General features: G+C 32.1%; 1 protein-coding gene across 2 annotated transcripts; it reads left to right on the forward strand.

Moving 5' to 3' along the window:
* The first annotated feature begins 5,040 nt into the window (after nucleotides 1-5,040).
* Nucleotides 5,041-14,832, forward strand: LOC132747616 (uncharacterized). Of its 2 annotated transcripts, XM_060737035.1 has the most exons (7): nucleotides 5,041-5,314; nucleotides 6,138-6,231; nucleotides 10,351-10,500; nucleotides 10,918-11,618; nucleotides 12,080-12,255; nucleotides 12,928-13,151; nucleotides 13,322-14,832. In XM_060737035.1, exons 4-7 carry the CDS (start codon nucleotides 11,582-11,584, stop codon nucleotides 13,548-13,550), a joined length of 666 nt encoding a protein of 221 aa, XP_060593018.1. In that variant the 5' UTR covers nucleotides 5,041-5,314; nucleotides 6,138-6,231; nucleotides 10,351-10,500; nucleotides 10,918-11,581; the 3' UTR covers nucleotides 13,551-14,832. The 2 variants fall into 2 exon arrangements, with proteins under 2 accessions (XP_060593018.1, XP_060593017.1); XM_060737034.1 differs by lacking the exon at nucleotides 6,138-6,231.
* Nucleotides 14,833-22,683: the final 7,851 nt, after the last annotated feature.

Raw genomic sequence — 22,683 nt, forward strand, 5'->3', positions numbered from 1 at the left:
CATCTAAGTGGGCTTATATGCTGTGTGGGTCAGTGGTGAAGAGCGCTATATACTAAGCAAATAGAAAATAAAATACATATACTCAACATCACTAATTCTGCGTCATCACTTATTTCACGGTAATGGCATATTTTCATGTGACCAGTGTTAAATTTGTTTAGAATTGACATATTTTATTCGTACACCTATACAACAAAGTTTACAACAATAATCAAACCTAGGCTCTTTTTTAATTTTTAGTGTTCATTGTTTTACCATTAATTTTAAAAGGAATATCATATACAATAACTGTAAAAGTTATTTATATCAATTTTATAGGAAACTAATTCATCCGACAATTCATCCAATGAATCTTTTTTATTTTTTCAACAAAGACTATAATAAATATGGATCAGTTTCAGTCTACACAATTTATCATAAGTTAATACATCAGTGTGATAAAATATCATAATTATACTCTTAATCTAATTGTATTGTAGTATATGGAACGCCAAAGCTGCCTCATGTTATTACATTTCATTTTTTTTCATGCTTAGAAAGTGTCTTATAATGTCAAATATTAGCGTTGTGTTGCCATAGTATTTTGTTGACTTGTCTAGACATTGCCTTATTATGCGTAACAGTAGTCTTATCTCTTCAATATGTGATGTTGACTTGTCTTAACATTGTTTACATTGTTTAATTACTTCAAACAGTAGTGTTATCATGTCTAAATGTCGTTTTGGCTTGTCTGAAATGTGTCATATTGTGTAAACTAGTCGCGCTATTTGGTCAAATTGTGGAGCTGTTTAGTCAAAAGACTGTCTGATCATTTGAAACATTAGTGTTCTCTTGTCCAAATTACAGTAGTGTTCTCTTGTCGGAATTTGGTGCTGATTTGTCAAAGCACAGCTTTATTCTATCAAACTGCTATGTTCTTTTGTCAAAATATGGTATTTAAACCCCTTAACATTGTCTTATTGTGTCAAACAGAAGTGTTAATTTGCCAACGTACACTACTGAATTGTCTTATTATATCAAACATTCGCATTATCTTGCCGAAATGGGGTGTTGACTGGGCTAAATCATGCATTATGATGATAAACTGTATGCTATTTTGTCAAAAGCGGTTTTGACTGGATAAAACTCAGTCTTATAAAGTCAAAACATTGCGGTATTTTGTAGAACTGCGGTAATGACTTGTCAAAACTCTTTCTTATAATGTAAAACAGAAGTGCAATAGACCTTTATACGACGCGGTCCGTTGCTATGAAAAATCGACTGGAAGTAGTATTTCCCCGCACATGAGCAATCTGCGTAGGGCAAAAAAGCATAGTCTTACATAGAAATGCAGAAGAATTTCATAGACAATTCCGAGTTAGTTTAAGGTAAAAGGTAAAAAATTATATAAAATAGCTTTAAACTTTAGCTTGTTGCCAAGATTGCCATAAAAAGGGATTGAAAAGGAAATTGTTTAAGAATTCACCCTTACATACGGTCACAGATATATAAACAATATATTATAAGTAAGTAAGTAAGTAAATATTTTGTTATAGTGACATGTGTATGACAGTTTACAAATAACGAAATTAAATAATTTAACTTAACACCCGGCCCAAATTAGCTCCATGATACGGTGGGCCCGCTTGCGGTCACGGACCTGACATTGAGATTTTTTTAAAGAAAATTTGGAATTATATCTTTTATTCAAATGGGAGTCAAATAAATTGTTGTTGAAATAGTTCATAAAAAAAGATAAAAGAAATTTTATAACATATAAAATCGAGTTAAATTAGCATTCTGAAAATAGATAGAACAGGCCCGGTGATAATGCATTTTCAGTGTTCAGTTTACCTGATTTTATCCTTTATTTGACTGTGATACAAAACAGATAATTTTCAAGTCACATAAATATATTTTAAATTGTTTGTTTTTTTCCAAAATTTTTAAGGAAAGTGAAATAACACTCATTTTATCCGGTTCCTCGTAACACATGTTAATATTTTTTAATGCAAGTCACACTAATTGTCACTTCACAAATCAATAAACATTGATGAGATCGGTATATATAAAAGTTACTTAAATTACGATTTTCATAACTGTACGTGATTAATTATGTCATATGGTTCTCAAAGGTCCCGGATACAATATCTAGCTGAAAACACACATGCAACCACGGTCGCGTGTCAATCTGTTTGACACCACCTGGTCGTACAATACACATTGTGTAATATTATGTAATACAGGGGTTATAAAATTTAATCTTGAACACCCTGCTGTTTAAATTTAAATTACGGATGAAAAGTCGTCTAATGATACCTTATACATACGTCTTTTGTATGCGCCTTTTGATCATTGGATTATTAGTCCTGCATATATTTATTATATCTGTTATAAATATCAATTGACGTTTTAAGTACTAACCGCATTAAACCATCCCAAAATTACTGTTTTCTGGTTGATATAACATGGAATCACGACTATTAAAAGCCTTAAAGTATCATACACTGTTGTCAATTTTATTGCGCTTTTGCCCTACGCAGAATGCGCATGCGCGAAATGCAACATTGGTTGCTATGGAAGAATCGTATATATTGATAATTCGTATTCATATAAGGACATCTGGTTCCATATAAGGTTACTTTGATACCATAATTATATTGAAGAATTGGTACATGTATCGTATACTGAGAAAACCAACTTATATATATCTACCTTTGTTTCATACACTGGCGGCATGGTTTCATATATTGTACTTTGGATTTATAAAATAGTTTCCGATTTAATAAGAAGGCGTTTTCAATTCATATATTGTCGAAGTGAACTTATATAGTATCCAAATGGTTAAATTAATGGAAAAATAACAATATGAGACAGCCATGGCTTTCCATAGTAATGCATTTTCTGTCTTCTTTGAAATGTCTCTCGAACGTATATCCTAATATGATACCGTACATAAATGTGTTCCTTCTTATATTATGTAAGTATAAGTTAATGTCAATATGATGTTTTGGTACGCTCTTTTTCATCTTTGAATAACATAACGTGGCAAAAAACTAACAATTGCAGTCTAGTCTATGATATAGTAAAATGCGCGTCAAAAAATCGGCCAGTAAGTATAACACTATTAAATAATATTAAATATCTGATATGAAACAATTGAAAGTTTAAAGAAAATGTTTAAATGGTTTTTAAGACTAAAAATGCAACAATATGTTAGTTTATCACAAATGTAATGGTCACATTTGGTGTACTCCTATACTCGATGCTAAGGTTATTGCTATGTGAATGGCATAAAAGATCGGCGATTCAGTTGTTTCCATATACTCAGCTCAACTCAATTCATTTATTTCATGATATAAAAATATGAAAACAATCTCTTGGAAATATTATAATTACAACAAAATTACATGAAAATTGCAGATTCTGTTTGATTGTGTCTGTACATGAGGGATAATGAAAAGGTGCAATATCCCTCACGCCGTCTAGCACCGGCTTTTGCTGTTCCACCCAACGACACAAACAAGTTAAGATGATGTGGTGTTAAAAAAAGTAAAGAACGACCACAACGGCAAAATTGAAAATGTCGAAAGCTCGGTTTGATTGAGCCTACTCATGGACAGTTCTAAAACATACAGTTACACCCCCGCAGCACCGGCTTCAACAGAATTCAACATTTTACATGAAATAGCAAAATTTTGAATTTCAAAACATAAGTTGATGTGTTAATACGGCGGATAATCATTGAATCTTCAAAGAGACACGTCGGTGCCATTCCATGAAAGTAAACACATTCGTGTGCCCTAAACGAGAAAACAATTGACCTTGCAACATTTTCAGTTCCGCCGTGCTTAGCGTATTCTTAGTTAATATATTTGCTTATTTTTCACACAAATCGATTTACAAAACACTTTTTGTCAAAATGTGTTAATAAATGCATGTCTCTGTTATTTTCTATATGGATTCTATTCATAATCGTCATTAAATATGTTTTTCAGCGCACCAGAGCCGAAGGCTCAGGGTGAGTTATTAGTATCAAAGGAGGATACTCCGGCGTCCGTCCTTCTTCTCTGAAATTGCTGGGCAGATTGTCTTCAAATTTGGTCACTAGCATTCTTTTGACAGTCACACTTCAATTTGCCCCTTTTAGGGGTCAACAGGGCTAAGCATAGAAAATTCTTTAAACATCTTCTACTACAGAACTAATTGATGGATAATCACCAAACTTTGTCTTTAGCATTCTTTGGTAGTCTATATTTAATTTGCTCATATTAATTTGATTGGTCCCTTTTAGAGGTCTCTAGGGCTAAAAATAGAAAAAAACCTTTAGACATCTTCTTCTACAGAACTAATGGATGGATGATCACCAAACTTTGTCTGTACCATTCTTGGGATGTCTTTTATCAATTTTGCTATTAATTTGATTGGCCCCTTTTAGGGGCCACTAAAGCCAAAAATATAAAAAAAAACTGTCCTACTGAATAATTGATAGATGATCACCAAACTTCGTAGCATTATTAGGTAGTCTTTTATCAAGTTTGCTTATATTAATTTGATTGGCGCCGTTTAAGCTAAAGCTTAATCGTTCCAGGTCATGGCATTTCTTCAAATTATTGTTTAAACATATTCTATGCTCATATTTAATATCAGAAATTATTAACAATGGATAATTTCCAACTCCGAAAAGCAGTTGTTTCTGGTGAGCGACTCAGGGCCCTCATGGCCCTCTTGTTTGAGCGTATTTTTTTTCTTTTCATCATTCTTTAAATTTGTCTTAAGTCGTTAAAGTTTAATATAGATATGCGATCTAGTTACAAATTTGTCTCATAAAAACATGTATCTTATATGCTGAACTAAATTATATGATACTCCCTTTGCTTTGCAGTTTTGCCAACAATTAATATATGAGTAGTCTTCCCAAATCACGGAAATATACGTTTAAAATATGACGGTACTGTTTGATAAACATTTCCTTTTCAAATTTGATGTAGATAAATGTTATCATACAAGTCATTCAAGCATGGCTTATAGTTATATTATACCGACAATATATATGCTACAAAAAGCTCTAAATGTACAAACTGTTTCTAATGTCATATGTAATATTAACTTTCATGTGCCTTCTGTTGCATAACTTGAGGATACAAATTATAGACAAATAATTTATTTCGGGATGAATTAAACTGCAACAACGCTACAGGGACATAAATAGCGACACACTTTAAGTTCAATATAAATTACACTTCAACGCTACTATTAACATAATTTGGAGTAAACAAGAAACTATTTTACAAAAGTATTCGCCAGGGAGAGCATCCAAGCGTTTAAGGAAGTGGTAAGTCAGTTTAGTCTACCAAAACTGCATTTGGAACTGCCTCGGCTATTATCTATAATAACCTCGGAAACAATACGGATTGAAAGTAGTTCTTCCACACTGTTTCAGATGTAAACGAAACAGAGATAATGTAAAACGAATGTATACATTTGACATCTAATGTATGTTCCGGTACTTTTATGCTAGAAAATATGACTGACAACAATTTGTAATTTAAATATGCTCACTGATGTTCAATTTCAAACAAATCCGACTAAATGTCAACAGGTTGTTTTTTTGTACTTTCGGTTTCTACAACCATAATAATGAATATATTATAGATAATGTATTGTTTGCTTTTGTACCTATGCTTTCACTTATTTTTGGTGGACTTTTACTACATATTTTGGCAATAAACTTGTCAACAACTACCAGCATTAAATTACTATTTGTTTACATGTTTAGTTTCTTAGCGAAGTTTAGACCGTAATTCCGCATCCGCTCTGTGTATTCATACTATTGTGTTCGAGGTACTTATCCGAAGACTGACGGAAAGGGCCCAGTAGTTGCGATTGCCGAAACCGCAGGCTGTGGTCCGTTTATTTTTTCGTACTGACATGGATAACCCTTTTAATGCAGTTAGGTTTAGAAAGGTGTGTACAAACTGTTCATGGACGCTAGCACCGGCTTAAGCAGAATTGAACATTAATCATGATCTAATTTCCCAAATATTAAAATCTGTCTTTAACAAACAACTGTCATTATTCCCAAATACTTCAATTAAAAAAAGATAACATGAGGTTTTTTTTTTGCTGTTTCATTTATGATTCTTTATTTCATTAAGCTTGAAGCGCTTAAACCATTGACATGAAAGAAAGGGACAACCTCAGGAGGGCAATTACGTAATTGGAAACTCTGTACATATTATTGCATAATAGGTATAATAAAATGGTAATTATGTGTTATTTTGTAGCATGCACAATCTGCAATCTGTTAAATGGTGATATTAAATTTATATTGCATATATTTCGTAGGTGATACCTTAAAGTGCAACAGATCATTTGTTGCGATGTGTTCTTGAAGTGAACTTGACAAACTATCAATATATTTAATAAATGTATATCTAAAGTTTCCATGGTTATGCAAGAGTTAATTTACTGAACTGCATAGGTCTGTGAATAACATCGAAATAAACGTGTGAGAGAAGCAAAAAGAAAAAGAAACTGTTGATCGTGACGAACTTTAAATATACACTTCAATGCGCAAATATGGTAGGATAAATGTTGACATATACATATAGTTTTTAAAGTATTGCGAAACAACAATTAGTTACATTTCATTTACTACTCTTAAGAATTCGTGAATTAAAAAAAAATAATGAACTTTGAAACAATTGCCTCCAAGGTCTGAATAGTTTTATTTATATTCACTATGTAACTTTTTGACATAAAACCCCATACCCAAATTTAATCATATTCATTTTTTTTATAAATTTAAGGGATACTCCACTGAGATTTTTTGACATGACGGGACTTGAATTAAAAAAAAGTTTTATTTAATGAAGGTCCAGACCACAAAAATCAGAACGTTTGCTCAAACAGTTTTTCTAGAATAATTGTTCTAATGACCTAACATTATAAAAGCTTTGCACCACTTTTAAGTAAAACCGGACTAAGGATAGCATTAAAATGATTAAGAAGGAAAATATGCTGTTTTATCTAATAGATATACGCCACAATAAATGTATATCGGGTCTTGTCTTTATGAAAAAAATTAACAAGTCAAGAAACATACATACCATAATAAATATTTAAAAAAAGAATTGACTTTCTTTAATTTGGACAAGACCAATTATGGAAATTTTCAAAATAAGGGCTGCCTGTATATCGAATAACGTACACTGATAGATGACTTCTTTAATGTTGAGGTTAATAGATCAAAACCTCAAGGCCACCGTAACATTGGACACAAAATAAACATCAGGCCAATTGCTAAAGGAAGTCTTCAACCATGTTCCTATTGACAATAAAAAAGAGGTCATCTTATCACCATTTACAATGTCTATATGAAGTTTCACAAAAATTCCGGTTATCGATTGAGTAAGGATTTTACACAGGGTGTCGCTGGGATATTCACAAATGACCTCTACATTAATAGGATTCGTCTTATGACCAGAGCAATGTCTTTAAAAAGTTTCGCTTTTATCAAATACTATTGGTTATATGCTATACAAAACAAATCAGAAATGTATGCCAAAGAGACTTTTGGTCTGATGATTATTTAGTGACCAATGTTACGGTGACCTTGAGGTTTTGATCTATCAGCTTCAACATTTAAAGAGGTCATCTATCAGTCATACACAACCTCCATCTTTCATATAAGGACTGTAGACCATAGCGTTATAGTGGTGGTCAATGTCACTGGGTCCTGTAATCTTCACCTTGACCTACTGAACTTAAAATCAATCATCTACGAGCTAAAGGCAATAACAAATTTAACAAACTTAAGTTTATTACTTCTCTCAGAATGACCAAACAAAGATAACAGGACATACAAACGAAAGAGCCACCACATCAAAGTATGCTCCCACGTTTAAAGTAATGGGGTATAGAAATTCAATACATTCAATTAGAAAAGTTATGGTCTACTTGAGATAGGACTAAAGGCAGCCATGCTGTATTTTAAAAATATTTCCTAGCTATTTCAGAAAAGTTAGAAGAGGCTACAGGAAGTGAACTACATGCGGTCATATTGCTTGTCTGATAAAAACAACGACTAAAATAGTTGAGTTTTATGATGTTTTAACTTTATCATTGCTCAAAAACTAGAAATAGAAACTAGAAGATATTGAAATATTCCTGTTAAAAATAGAATTTGCAAATGATGTCTATTAACAAGATATTGAAACGGAAGAACACGTTATGTTAAGATGTCATTTTTATGATTTTGCAAGACCGCTCTAAATATCGCATATATCTGAAAAATTGACAAACTTTAAAACTACAAAAAGGTCAGAACAGTTTGTGTATATGATGGTTTGTTAGAATACTTGTCCTATTAATGCTGTAGCAAGTTTGTCCATAAATGTTTTTTGTCTAGACTCGAATTTCTAAAAACTGTTGTTTCATCTGGTTGAACTTATATAGCGGATTATTATTTTTGGCTTACTAGTATTCATAGTGTCACTTTTATTCAATGTTGTCATTTAATGCATGCCTTGGTTAATTATTGTTACAAAATCTTTTGTTTATTGTGTTTGCTAAAAATACTTAAGCTTAGTTGTTATGTTTCAACTTAGTTCGTGCATCTTGTATAGTATCGTTATTATAATGTGATTATTTGCCAATTTAAGGCCAATGACTGGAAAGCTTTTTATTATATTCTATTCTATTTTATGGTTATCATGGCCTTCTCTTTTCAATAAGTTGAAAACTTTGTGATCGTAAATGACAACAACGACAACACAGTCATTGGTCATAATAGAAGAAATGAATTGCTTATTGTCCTCTATCTCGTGATCCACAAGGTACACGATAACAACCAATACATACCTGTGTAGGGTAATTCAATACCTACACAACGGTGTATAAATGTACATGTAAGACTTAGTGTAGGACATACAATTTGCAAAATTTAAATACACGCAGTCATTGACCACTGAAGTAAAAAATGGTTTGTACAAGTGTCGACAAAAAAGATGAAATACGGGCATACATCAAAATTCGCTCAAAACTGGGTTGCTTTTTGAAGCAGTTTGATGACAGAACTCTCTACTGCTTATGGCCCTTCTTGTGTGTCTTATGACACAGTTAGGCGATGGAAAAAGAAATTTGAGTCTGGTGTAGAGTGCATCAAAAAATGCACAAAAATTATGTAGGTCAAAATCTGATATTTGTAACCAAATCGTTTCCAAAATAAAGAATATCATTGAAGGAGATGCCAGATTTACAGTTCGTGATATTGCATGAAAGGTAGACATATCACTATCAACGTTTTACTTTATTTCGAAGAAGCATTTAAAAGTCGGAAAGATTTCTGCTAGATAGGTGCCACATCTGTTGACCGATAAGCAAAAGAGACAACGGGTTAAGGTGGCCAAAAAGCTGCTTCAAATGTTTCCAAAATATGACAAAACAGTTTGCTAATGTCGTCACATGTGATCAAACTTGGGTCAATTATCTTGAGCCAGTCAGAAAAGTTAGCAACAAAATCTGAGCCACTGAACATAACAAACGCCCAATAATTGCTAAACGGTCTTTGAGTGCAAAGAAGGTTTTGCATGCAATCTTCTTCTCTGGTGAAGGAGTCGCAATAAAAGTGCCGGTGAAAAGGGCAAAAGTATCACTGGGAAGTATTACAAGACGTAGTTCTTAAGAAACAGAAAAAGTATTATAAGAAACGACGCCCTGTCACTGGTTTTAACTTTTAAGCATATCAGTCTTCTACATGACAATGTCCCCGCTCATACCTTCGCAATAGTTTCGGCGTTTTTGAAAACAAAAATTAACTGTTTTGCATCACCCCCGTATTCTCCAGACCTTGCCCCATGTGATTTCTTTTTGTTTCCGAAATTGAAATCCTTCCTTGCAGGGCGGAAATACAAGTCCTGACAAGCACTTGGATCTGCCATTCATTAGAATATTTTTACTGTGCCAAAATCAGCGTACCGTGACACCTTCAAGAAGTGAATACATCGGCTGAAACTTTGCATTTCTAACCACGGGGAGTACTTCGAGAGCATGAAATGAACACTTTTGAGCTAACTTGAAATTTGAAGTCTACAGATAGAAATAAGCAATACATTACGAACATCCCTCGTAACACAATCAATACTGTCTATAGACCAGTCTCTGTACGTTAATTATAAATATGTAACCTCAAAGACGCTAAGTGTTTCCTTTATATGTCCCTTTCAATGTTGTTTTATTTTACCTCGGATAAAGTGAATACAATTTGATACTCTCTGATAACAAGTTTTATTCTTATTTCTTGATAAATAATTTACAGCCTTTGTATGACCAATTATTTACATATGTCAATCATGTCTTGTTTAATAGGTTCGCACTATGAGACGACTGTCCCGTTGCAACTTTTGTAGAGTTCGTCTGCAGGGAAATATTATGGTTTATATAGCTGCGATAATAATAGTGATCTTTCTCGCTCCAACAGAATTTCATCTTATTTCCAGTCTAACCTCTTTTGTAAAGGTAATATATCTCCATGTATATTTACACACATTTCAAGAATAACCTCTGTTTTAACAGTAATATTACTTTCTATATATTTAAACCCACCTACAGTCTAACCTCTGTTTTAAAGGTAGTATAACTGTCTATATATCTAAAATCATCTCCAGTCTAACGTTTTATATACGATAGAAAAAAAACAGAATCCTTAAAGAACGCGCTCAAAAAAAATGTATTCGAATATAAAGCAATGAGACAATGCAAGGGTCATATAGTGAAATAAGGTAAGATAAACATCGTCATTTAAAATTACGACTGTGCATTAGAACCACTCGTTCATTTCTAACTTATTTTGTCTATTTATATTAAAGTTTAGATATACTTCTTGATATTTATAAATATACTAGTTTTATAAACCGAATATTTTTATCATTTCAGCAAACTGACGTTATTGAACAACTAGAAATAAATGTAACACACTTGACAAATCGAGATGTGACTGCAAAAATCGTGCCACCTTTTATAAAAACTAAAAATGGTCGAATATATTTATTTTCTGCCATTATTGCCTATATAGAAAACGATCAGGCATTTAAACAAAATCAAAAACAAAATATTACTGAAGTATCCCCAACTGCTATTGTTGCTGGATGGGAACATAAAAACGGATCCTCTTCTGATTTTAAATGTTGCTTCAGATTAAAGAATGGCACGTTCGTTTCCGTTCTATCTTGGAATAAATCTCATTGGTTATTTCTAGAAAACGTTACTTTACAGGCAAAAGCAGTTCAAATGCCCAGTTAACTTTGATATTAACGATATTTCTTCGATCACTATTTTAAGTGATAAAAATGCAACTTGTCCAGAGGAAAACGTATTCTACATCACTACTACAATCATTAAACATAAAAGACGTCCTAAAAATATAAGAAATCGGAATGTTGGTGTCTGTGTAAAACTTACATTTGGATCTTTAGATGCACAAAGACTTATAGAATGGTTTGAGATCCATAAATTATTTGGTGTTGACAAGGTTATAGCATATACCTACCAATTAAATTTAAAAGCAGCTAAGGTTCTGAGATTTTATGAAAGAAGTGGAATGGCTCAGGTTTATGACTTTGACCTTCCAGAGAAAGGTAAGAATTCTAGAGAATGGTTAGGCATATACACATATCAAATCAAGTAAATGAAACATTCAATGGTAGATATTCAACATATTATTTAAAGAACATTCAAAAAAGAACTATTCATTCAATATTTTTTTTAGAATTATGACCGATTTTACGAAGTTATTCAGGAAAGACGTCCTTATAATTTTTTGTTGTTGATGTTGTCTGTTCAGAATTATTTAAATATTATTAAAATATATCGTTACTCATATTGCCCTGTACGCAACAAATATAATCTCGTTCACCTTGCCAGACGAACGGACAGACGATGCTATTTTGATATCCCTCTCCCGTCGAGGGATAAAGAAGCTAGCTGGCAGACAAATATAATTTGTAAACCATAAAACAATTTTCTCAATTATACTTGAACGAATGAGTTTATTTGACATTTAACGACTTGTTAACGACTTGTTAAGGAATATTTTCAGATATCGTAAAACGCAGCATTGGTGATGAGGACAATCAATACTGGAATGATGAACAAGTGGTGTTATTTGACTGCCAGGAACGACTAAGGCATTATGATTATGTTGCAGTCATCGACACAGATGAGTTCTTACTACCGAATACGAAACATTTCAAAAATGCTTGGAAAATATACCTAGTAAGTCATTTTTAAAGTCACATTCGTCATATAAATAAATATATAAAAAAATTGTATGCTATGCACATTATTATTTACTCTATTGAAACTGGCTTTATGTCTGGATCATTAACATAGAATGAAAAGTCAGTATTACATATATAAATCAAAACCATTTCAAAATTATTAAACAAACTTTCTTGCATATCAGACTGGTGTTTCCGTTAGTTCTACCCATTCCGGAAATTTCATCTAATATTTGAGGGGGTACCAAATGAGTCGCGTGCTATACAATGGCATGCTTAGCATGGCATAATTTTGCAGAACAGCGTATGAAATTACAACTTCATTCATAAAGTTCTAACTTTACGAATGAAGTTGTAATTTCATACGCTGTTGTAAGAGAAACAGTACAGAGTGTTTTGACAAAAATTTGCATGGGAAATTTTTCATTAAAAAAAGGAATTTAATATATATTGAAACATGCAAGAAAAATATCTGACATATGTTTGCGGTTCGGATCGGAATATGCGTCCCTCGCAGACCCGCCCATATTCCGATCCGAACCGTCATATTATTAATACATCTTATTCTACGAATATGTAACTGGTACCAATGCCGATTTTTTTTACGCATAATGCCTACTCTAAAGCAAACATCTTATGCATCATTTGTTCTTTTTGTGTTTTCTAGGAAAATAAGTTCAGTACAGAGAATGTTGGGGCGTTGTTATTTTTCGTTAGAATCCATGCATATACGTGGGGCCCGTCAAACAAAAACCACCCGCTTCATATCGGACGATATAGCAACTGTACATTTCCAATGTTGGATAGACCTAAGGGTGTATATATGCCATCTCGAATACGACAAGGAAGTGTGTGGACACATGTAGCTAAACCGTTACAAGGTTTTACTAGGTACTTGAATCATCTTTTCTAAATCCCTAGGCTCATTAATTAAAGTAAAATTAAAAAAGATGGCAAACTAATATGTAATAACTCTTACCATAATAATGAAAAAGAAAAATGACAATCATTAAACAACAACATGCCCAACTAATTTATAAAAGCCATTTCTTTTTTTCCAGTTATATGGAGAATGTGAATGAAGCCGTTATACATCATTATAGACATTGTAGAAAGGAATGGTTGAATACAACTACCAAACATGTTCGCCGTGCAGACAAGTATCTGTTTTACATGACAAACACCATTAAATGTACTGACTTTCGCCGATCTCATTCCGATGTTATTGGTCAACTTGCTGATACTATCAAATACGACGTTTTTAAAAGACTAGAAGAGATAGAACTGTGAATTGAATGTCATTCCTTGGAAATTTACATAATTCAGAACATCAGTGTTTTACTCCTTGTTATTATTTTTATATAGTGGATAAATTTACATATTGTCCGTCAATTATTGATGATCATTCATATAAGATATTAATAAAATACATCTTTGTATGTACATGTATGTGTGTATAATAGACAGTACTGATTTTGTGAAATTTTGAATCCAAGGGTTTTATGGTTAAAATGGTATCTTAAGTGTTTCAAACTAATACGGGTATGCTAAAGATAAATAATGTTGACCTTTAACCTTGGCGTTCAAAAGATCAAATCAAAATTGCCGCTTAGAAATGCAAAAATTTGTCTGATTTCATACTTCTAAAGGAATTACATGTTCCAAAAGCTATGGCGGATAAAAATGGAAACACTAAATTGACAGATGGAAATAGATATAAGCAAGCAACTAGGTTATGATTAATTTTAACCAGTGATGGATAGGGATTGACTGGCTTGTAGATTTTTCAGCGATTTCGTTAATTCTGTCCACATTGAAAGACCTTAGAATTTCGCTACGGAATAATAAGGCTATGAGCGAATCATGACATGATCACATGAGGAATTTCAACCGTTTTTAAATCCTTTGTTAGGTTTATCAAAATATACCGCTAAAACCTTGCCCTGGAACTCAAAAATCAAAAGGGGCAGCCGGGATGCTTTCAATTTAATGTTTGCATGACACCCTTATAGATGCCAGTGATTGAATGGTGATAAAATGGGAAGCGTTTTGCTTGACGCTACATAGCAAACTCTACATTATTATGTAATTTTGCATGATAATGTTGAGTAACAGTCATATATTTCTTGATACGATAGGACATATGAGACTCCGAAGTTGTATCTCTAACCATTTAGTTATGGTGGGGTAGGGGTAGATTATAGAAACGCTTTGCTTAATGTTAGGAGTAATAATAGCTGCAGAAAATGCGCTTCAAATATAACAGTTTTATTGGGTTTTACTTTGGCGACGCGGGCTTCAAATAACAGTTTCTGTTAAAGCAGCACATCTCAAGATGCATGTTTTTCATATATATTTTTTTCTATTATACGTATGGTATATATATTTTTCTCAGAAAATTTTACATCACCAGTTCGACACCGAAATATTTAACAACTAAAAGGAGAAGAAATCTTTAAGACCTAGTCTTTCGTTCTAATCCTCTTCTTTGAATATTGTCAAATTTTGTATGTGTATATATTTCAAATGTTATTATGTACATATTCTGAGAATAAATATGTTTAAACTAAGATTCATGTTTATTTTCATGAAAATTTTGAAAAAGTAAAATATTGTGAAGTGAACAAAGAAAATAATTTTTACATTGCAAACAGCATAAATAACCCATGTATATTACCAAAAAGAGGTCGAAATATGCAAAAATAGCCCTTACTGCGTTAGTAACGCAGTAGAAATATTGGGGAAAATACTGCAAAATCGATCATAAATCGCTCATAACACAGAAATTATTGCTTTTATCTTGAATCTTTTCATTTGTAAAATTCTCAGTACTTTTTACTCAAGTTTTCTTGTCTAGAAACATTTTAGCTCATCTGGAAGTATGGAGCTTTAAATACTAAATATGGATGAATCTGTAAGAAAATGGTAACAAAAGAAAATTAATTCTATATATAAATATCTGACATATGTTTGCGGTTCGGATCGGTATATCCGCTCAATGGATGGATAACCCTCTGGACGGATATTTCGATCTGAAATCCAACATATGACAGGTTTTACAAATCTGAGCATTAGAAAATAACGGCATACCTTGTTTGAACACATTGGGATGCCATTGTATCGTTGCATAAGAGCTGCTTAGCATTCCTTTTCACCAAAATAGTCTGAGAAAGTCGATTTATTTTCTAAACAAATGACTAAGCTATGCATGTTATGGACACATGTAAATAATATTCATTCAATAAAATAACAAAATATGTGTAGAATATATAAAGATTAAAAAATATAAATAGCTAGATCTAGTAATAACACCTTTACAATTTCTATAAGTCCTCTTAGGCGGTCGGATCAACAGACGTGACATGTTCATACTCAATCACGGGGGAGGAAGTGTTACACGAGGGATGGAGTTCTTATGATTACTTGTCAAGGAGTTATTGTGATAAGTGTCACAGACTTTGCGGAAAACTATTTTAAATACTGCAAAACACTCTTCAAAAATGGTAATTTTCATATTTAAAAAGTGCGTTTTAGGTGATAAATTAAACTTTAATGATTAAGCTTGCCTTATATATTGTATTATGTGTCAAAAACTGAATCAAAGTCCATTATTCATAGCCTCTTGCTTAAAATCTGGTAGTTTTGAGTAAAATTTCCAAATTATTTATTGACCTGTTTATTTCAAGTCTTCATTCTTGCCGTACATTATTACCTAATTATAATGCAAAATTGCAAATATAAAGCCCCGACTAACAAATTTATACCCTATTTTTTAAATGTCCCTGAGTTCTTGTGATAACTCAAAATATGTCCTGGAGTTCTTATGATAACTTTTGTTACTGCCAATGTATTTCTTGAGCTAAATCACGGCACGTTTTAGCGTTTTTATTACTCAATAAGGTTGTAAATACTTATGAAATATAATACGCTCATCCTTTGCACAAAAATGAGGATATATTGTTGGTCTTGATGGAGTGTCTGCAAAGGATAAACATGTGATAACATCTACAGTTAAGATTGAATCAGCGGCAGTATCATGGCCTAAACCACAAAACTAAAATGTCTTTAAATTTGTTTAGATAATGGAATATTAAAGTACATGTTAAATGTTTTACAAAAGAAAAAGAATCCCTGAACATGCAGTGTCCTAGGTGGCAAATTATAAACAAAATAGTATTTTGACTTCCATACAAAATACTAATTCACTATAATCATACCATTTGCCAACATAGCTAAATATGAAAAAGACAGTGCATGTACATAGCAAATGAGTATGTTTTAGGAAACTGTAACAAGAACAAACAGTTTGTGAGAAATAAAAATGATAGCATTTCTAAAGCATAATGGACCTGAAATCAAATAATTTTCATTTGACGTATTGTTTTGCACTGGTTGAGCACTTTCTATATTCTCAGCGACTACACGGGATGGGTGATCACGTGACTATTGTTTACATTTGGTAAATGCTATTTTCGTTTTATCATAATAAGCATATTCCATATTCCAGATAAATATGTTCCGATTGAAATGGTATAATAAACTCAACGAGAAGCACCAAAACACTTGAGGCATTCTTTATGGAAAAGAGAAACGCCATTTCACAAGCGGTGAAAAATAAAACCTGACCTGGGCATGCATGAAACGACTGTATTAATGGGTCGCCGAAAGCAACGGCTCACATACTTGTTATTTAACTCAAATTAATTTTTGATATAAACAATCAAGTCTCTCATCTTATTCCAACTATAAATACTAGAAAACTCCGGAAACACCTTGCAATCAATAAAACATTTTGTCTTCATTTTTTTTATTTTAAAAGTTACTAAACCATGTACATAAAAAGAAATAAAAATAATAACTAACTCACAACAAAGGAAATTTACATAAATTCACTTGGTGTCTAGCAAATTTTAGTAATATATTAAATAGGATATATTTCATTTATAAGAGGTCACTCTAGAAATACTGTTGGAGCACATTTTGAAATGTATAACGCTGCATCTTATGAATTTATTGATAAAATTTATAAACAGCAGCATTTCTTCGTTTCCATACTCCCCTCTATTCAGTCTTCGAAAGTGATACAACATACAATGTCTCTGTTATTTCACATACATAAAATTGTACATAAACAGAATAAAATTCAATTTTATTTACACCTAAATAGCAAAAGTGGTCAACAAATTCAAGCAGTTCACCATTAATAAACATTGAAAATGATGGCTTTGTTAACGTTTTTCAAATATACATATTTTTCTTTTTATAGACATTTATTTTCAAGCCCCATTTTAATGAATAACTATATACTGCATCTAAGTGGGCTTATATGCTCACTGTTGTACAGCGTCCACCGGATATAGGCCCTAAAAACACCGAAAACGAAAGTAGAAAGCTGCACACCGAGTACATCCAAGGTGATGTTTTAACTTATTTCTTCATCATAATTTCATCGATTTTTCCAAACTAAACAATTTTGTGAAGCTAAATGTTTCTAGTTTTAGAGCAATACTTGCTTTTGTTTGCAAATTGAATACTTTTTGTTCACTTGGCGATAAAATGTAGCGTATTTGTTGACATGTGAGAACAATGTTGATATTTACCACTAAATCAAGCCAAAAACGCATTTGCCTTGTCAAAAATTCGCTGTTTAACACAAACTATAGTCATCCTTCTACTTATATTTTAGTTTCCACCCTTCAATTCGAGCTGCTTTTAACAAAATTTGCAAAAAACGGCATTGCCTTGTGTACAGAGTCTAGCAAAGAAATCAAATTTAAGTGAATGGGGTGTAGTAGTTTAATGTACAGGGTTTAGTAGATTTGAACGGTGTCTAGCAGTCACATATTTTTAAAGTATAGTCTTTTATATTATTTTTAATTGGAAATAATCTCATTTCAGATTAAACATGGATAAATAAAAGGGCGATACTTATGTGGTCAATAATTTAACTTTTTATTATTTTTGAGCCTAAAATATAACTACATTTAATTCTCATTGTCAGATCATCACAACCATAAGATGAATAGTGTCTGTCGGTATTTATAAGACATGTTGAGGAGTCTTCTGACCAACTCGCTGAATGGTGATTGATATATACATGTTGTATACATAACTAACATACACATACGACATGAGGTCGATAATTGATCAGACACTTAAAAGATTATACACGAGTGTCATTTTCTAAAAAACGGCATTAGCACTGTCTATAAAACAGTTTTAGCCGCCTTATATAAGCTATTAGTCGACTTAGAATTGAGATACTTGATACCGTTTCTCTGCTACAATTTGTTGTATAGTACATATTCTTCTAGCTGACCACTGTCTTAAAATGAATAAATCACAGCTGGTAGAATCTGTACTAACTCTGCAAATGTGTCATCTTCTTGAGATAAGTCCAATACATGTCAGCATTTGTGGAAGAAACATCAGATGTACAGAATTCATTTTCATTGAGATTGCCAAATTTTATGATTTTCTTGAATGGACTATCCTTTGGTACATTGTTCCTTTTAGAAATGTGAATTTTCTTATTTTTGTCATCAATAGCTTTTGTTCGACCTTGTTCTGTACATAACTCTGCGGTCACTTTGTAGTTAATGATTTTACCAAAGCTCATTAACATATTTTTGTTTTTCAATGAAGTCTTAAGACCAGTAAACTAATAAACCAATATAACAAGTTTAGATCAAGTTTAGTTCACAATGCATAACTCGACCATGGTTTGATATTGTTTAAGACAAATTAAAGAATTTGCTGTAATGTTCTACCCATATGGATTGAAATTGCGTTTTTTTTAGTTTTACATTATTCCTATTAACTTACAGTCACGCATAAAACGTGGTCTAGCAGGACGGAAACTGTCTACTGCAATTAATATACATGCTGCGTAACATGTTTATAATCTAATTAAACATTTTTATTATCCTTTGTAAAATTTAAATCATTCACTTCACAATCGTTGCTCCCGACATTGATCGTTTTCTTCATCAGCGTACGTGTATATGCTTCGGTACTGAATTTATTTTGCAAAAAATGACATTCGTTTACCTACTACACCCGTACACTCGCTAACACTTTTCCATCAACACTCCGTACACATCCGTGCTAGACTCTGTACACAAGGCAAGGCCGTTTTTCGCAAATTTTGTCAAAAGTAGCTCGAGTTGAAGGGTGAAAACTCAAATACAAGTAGAGGGATAACTACAATTTGTATTAACGGCGGAATTTGATGCAGCAAATGCGTTTTGGGCTTGATTTAGTTGTAAATATCAACATCGTTCGCAAATGTTAACAAATTCGCTACAATTTATCACCAATATATCAAAAAAGCATTCAATTTGCAGACAAAAGCAATATTGCTCTAAAACTAGAAACATTTAGCTTCAGACATTTGTTGAGTTTGGAAAAATCGATGAAGTTATGATGAAGAAATTAAAACATTACCTTGGGTGTACTCGTTGTGCAGCTTTCTACTTTCGTTTTCGGCGTTTTTAGGGGCTATATCCGGTGGACGCTGTACAACAGTGGTGCTGTGTGGGTTAGTGGTGAAGAGCGCTATATACTCAGCAAATTGAAAATAACATATGCTCAACATCACTAATTCTGTGTCATCACTTATTTTACGGTTATGGCATATTTTCATGTGACCAGTGTTAAAATTGGTCAGAATTGACATATTTTATTCATACACCTATACAACAAAGTTTACAACAATACTCAAACCTTAGCACGTTTTTAATTACACGTTTATTCTTTTTGTGTTCATTGTTTTACCATTAATTTTAAAAGGAATATCATATACAATATCTGTCAAAGTTATCAATATCAATTTTATAGGAAATTAATTCATCCGACAATTCATCCAATGACTCTTTTTTTTATTTTTTCAACAAAGACTATAACAAATATGGATCAGTTTCAGTCTACATAATTTATCATAAGTTAATATATAAGTGTGATTAAATATCATAATTATACTCTCAATCTAATTGTATTGTAATATATGGAACCCCATAGCTGCCTCATGTTATTACATTTCATTTTTTCATGCCTAGAAAGTGTCTTGTAATGTCAGATATTAGCGTTGTGTTGCCATAGTATTTTGTTGACTTGTCTAAACATTGCCTTATTATGAGTAACAGTAGTCTTATCTCTTCAATATGTCATGTTGACTTGTCTTAACATTGTTTACATTGTTTAATTACTTCAAACAGTAGTGTTATCATGTCTAAATGTCGTTTTGGCTTGTCTGAAATGTGTCATATTGTGTAAACTAGTCGCGCTATTTGGTCAAATTGTGGAGCTGTTTTGTCAAAAGACTGTCTGATCATTTGAAACAGTCGTGTTCTCTTGTCAAAAGTTGGTGTTGACTTGTCAAAGCACAGCTTTATTTTATCAAACGACTATGTTATTTTGTCAAAATGAGGTATTTAAATGCCTTAACATTGTCTTATTGTGTCAAACAGATTTGTTAATTAGCCAACGTACACTAATGAATTGTCTTATTAGATCAAACATTCGCATTATCTTGCCGAAATGGGGTGTTGACTGGGCTAAATCATGCCTTATGATGATCAACTGTATGCTATTTTGTCAAAAGCGGATTTGACTGGATAAAGCTCAGTCTTATAAAGTCAAAACATTGTGGTATTTTGCCGAACTGCCGTAATGACTTGTCAAAACTTATAATGTAAAACGGAAGTGCAATAGACCTTTTTACGACGCGGTCCGTTGCTATGAAAAATCGATCGGAAGTAGTATTTTCCCGCACATGCGCAATCTGCGTGGGCAAAAAAGCATAGTCTTACATAGAAATACAGAAGAATTTCATAGACAATTCCGAGTTAGTTTAAGTTAAAAAATTATATAAAATAGCTTTAAACAAAAATAGAAAAGATTCTTTTATAGCTTTGTTGCCAAAATTGCCATAAAAAGGAATGGAGAAGGAAATTGTTTAAGAATTCCCCCTTATATACGGTCACAGATATATAACAATATATTATAAGTTGGTAAGTAAGTAAGTAAATATTTTATTATAGTGACATGTGTATGACAGTTTACAAATAACGAAATTAAATAATTCAACATAACACCCGGCCCAATTTAGCTCCATGATACGGTGGGCCCGCTTGCGGTCACGGACCTGACATTGAGATTTTTTTAAAGAAAATGTGCAATTATATCTTTTATTCAAATGAGAGTCAGATAAATTGTTGTTGAAATAGGTTATAAAAAAAGATAAAAGAAATTTTATAACATATGAAATCGAGGTTAATTAGCATTCTGAAATAGTCAGAACAGGCCTGGTGATGCAGTTTTAGTGATAAGTTTACCTGATTTTATCCTTATTTTGACTGTGATGCAAAACAGATAATTTTCAAGTCACATAAATATATTTTAAATTATTATTATTATTAATATCATATATTGAGAAAACCAAATTATATATATCTACCTTGATTTCATACACTGGCGGCATGTTTTCATATATTGTACTTTGGATTTATAAAATAGTTTCCGATTTAATAAGAAGGCGTTTTAGTTTAAACAATATTTTATTTCTATTTTTACAACATATATATGTACAGTAAGCATATATAAACAATTCATATATTGTCGAAGTGAACTTATATATTATCCAAATGGTTAAATTAATGGAAAAATAACAATATGAGACAACCATGGCTTTCCATAGTAGTGCATTTTCTGTCTTCTTTGAAATGTCTCTCGAACGTATATCCTAATATGATACCGTACATAAATGTGTTCCTTCTTATATTATATAAGTATAAAAGCATGAAGCGGGCTTTTAAATAAAATAAATTTCAGAATGACGTCAGTAAACGGTGACCGTATGATCAAGCACTGTTTCTTCTAGACCGATCTGCTTATACTTGAATTAATGGTGCTTACCGAACAATATATTTTCAAAAGTCTATATAAAGAGGGGCATTTTATAGGGATTTATCAATCTAATTGATCGCTATTAATTGAGGGTTATGACTGCGGTTTCAAATGACGATGCATCAATCAGCTAATCAAGTAGACTTTATTTGAACTCTTCCACGAATTAACATAGTTTTGCTATCGTTTTTTTTTTCGATATGAAGTTTATGTACAATTTTTAACATTCTGTAATTTTAGTGCGTTTAAAGGAATATTTAGGCAAAATAATGACAAAAATATTAAAATGATCTTATGTACTCAAACCACGCTAAAATGACATTTCTTGAAGTTTCAGCATGAATTTCTGTTTAAATTCTAAATATTTTGGGTTTGAAGCATAAATATATCTATATATGTTGAACAAAATTTAGAACCGAATAGAATCACCAAGTAGTTTTAAAACAAGTCACATGACTCGAACAAACCCTTGAAGTGACAATAACAGATATTATGGATATTGTATGATTGCAACAAG

Source organism: Ruditapes philippinarum, unplaced genomic scaffold (genome assembly GCF_026571515.1).
Source record: "Ruditapes philippinarum isolate M1 unplaced genomic scaffold, ASM2657151v2 ctg1011_1_1_1_1, whole genome shotgun sequence".
Lineage (NCBI taxonomy): Eukaryota > Metazoa > Mollusca > Bivalvia > Venerida > Veneridae > Ruditapes > Ruditapes philippinarum.

Bases quoted from the DNA above. Each gene is read 5' to 3' on its own strand.
- LOC132747616 (XM_060737035.1), top strand. From the start codon at position 11,582: ATGGCTCAGGTTTATGACTTTGACCTTCCAGAGAAAG. The intron at 11,619-12,079 runs GTAAGAATTCTA...GAATATTTTCAG, and splicing joins CTTTGACCTTCCAGAGAAAG to ATATCGTAAAACGCAGCATT. The intron at 13,152-13,321 runs GTACTTGAATCA...CTTTTTTTCCAG, and splicing joins CCGTTACAAGGTTTTACTAG to TTATATGGAGAATGTGAATG.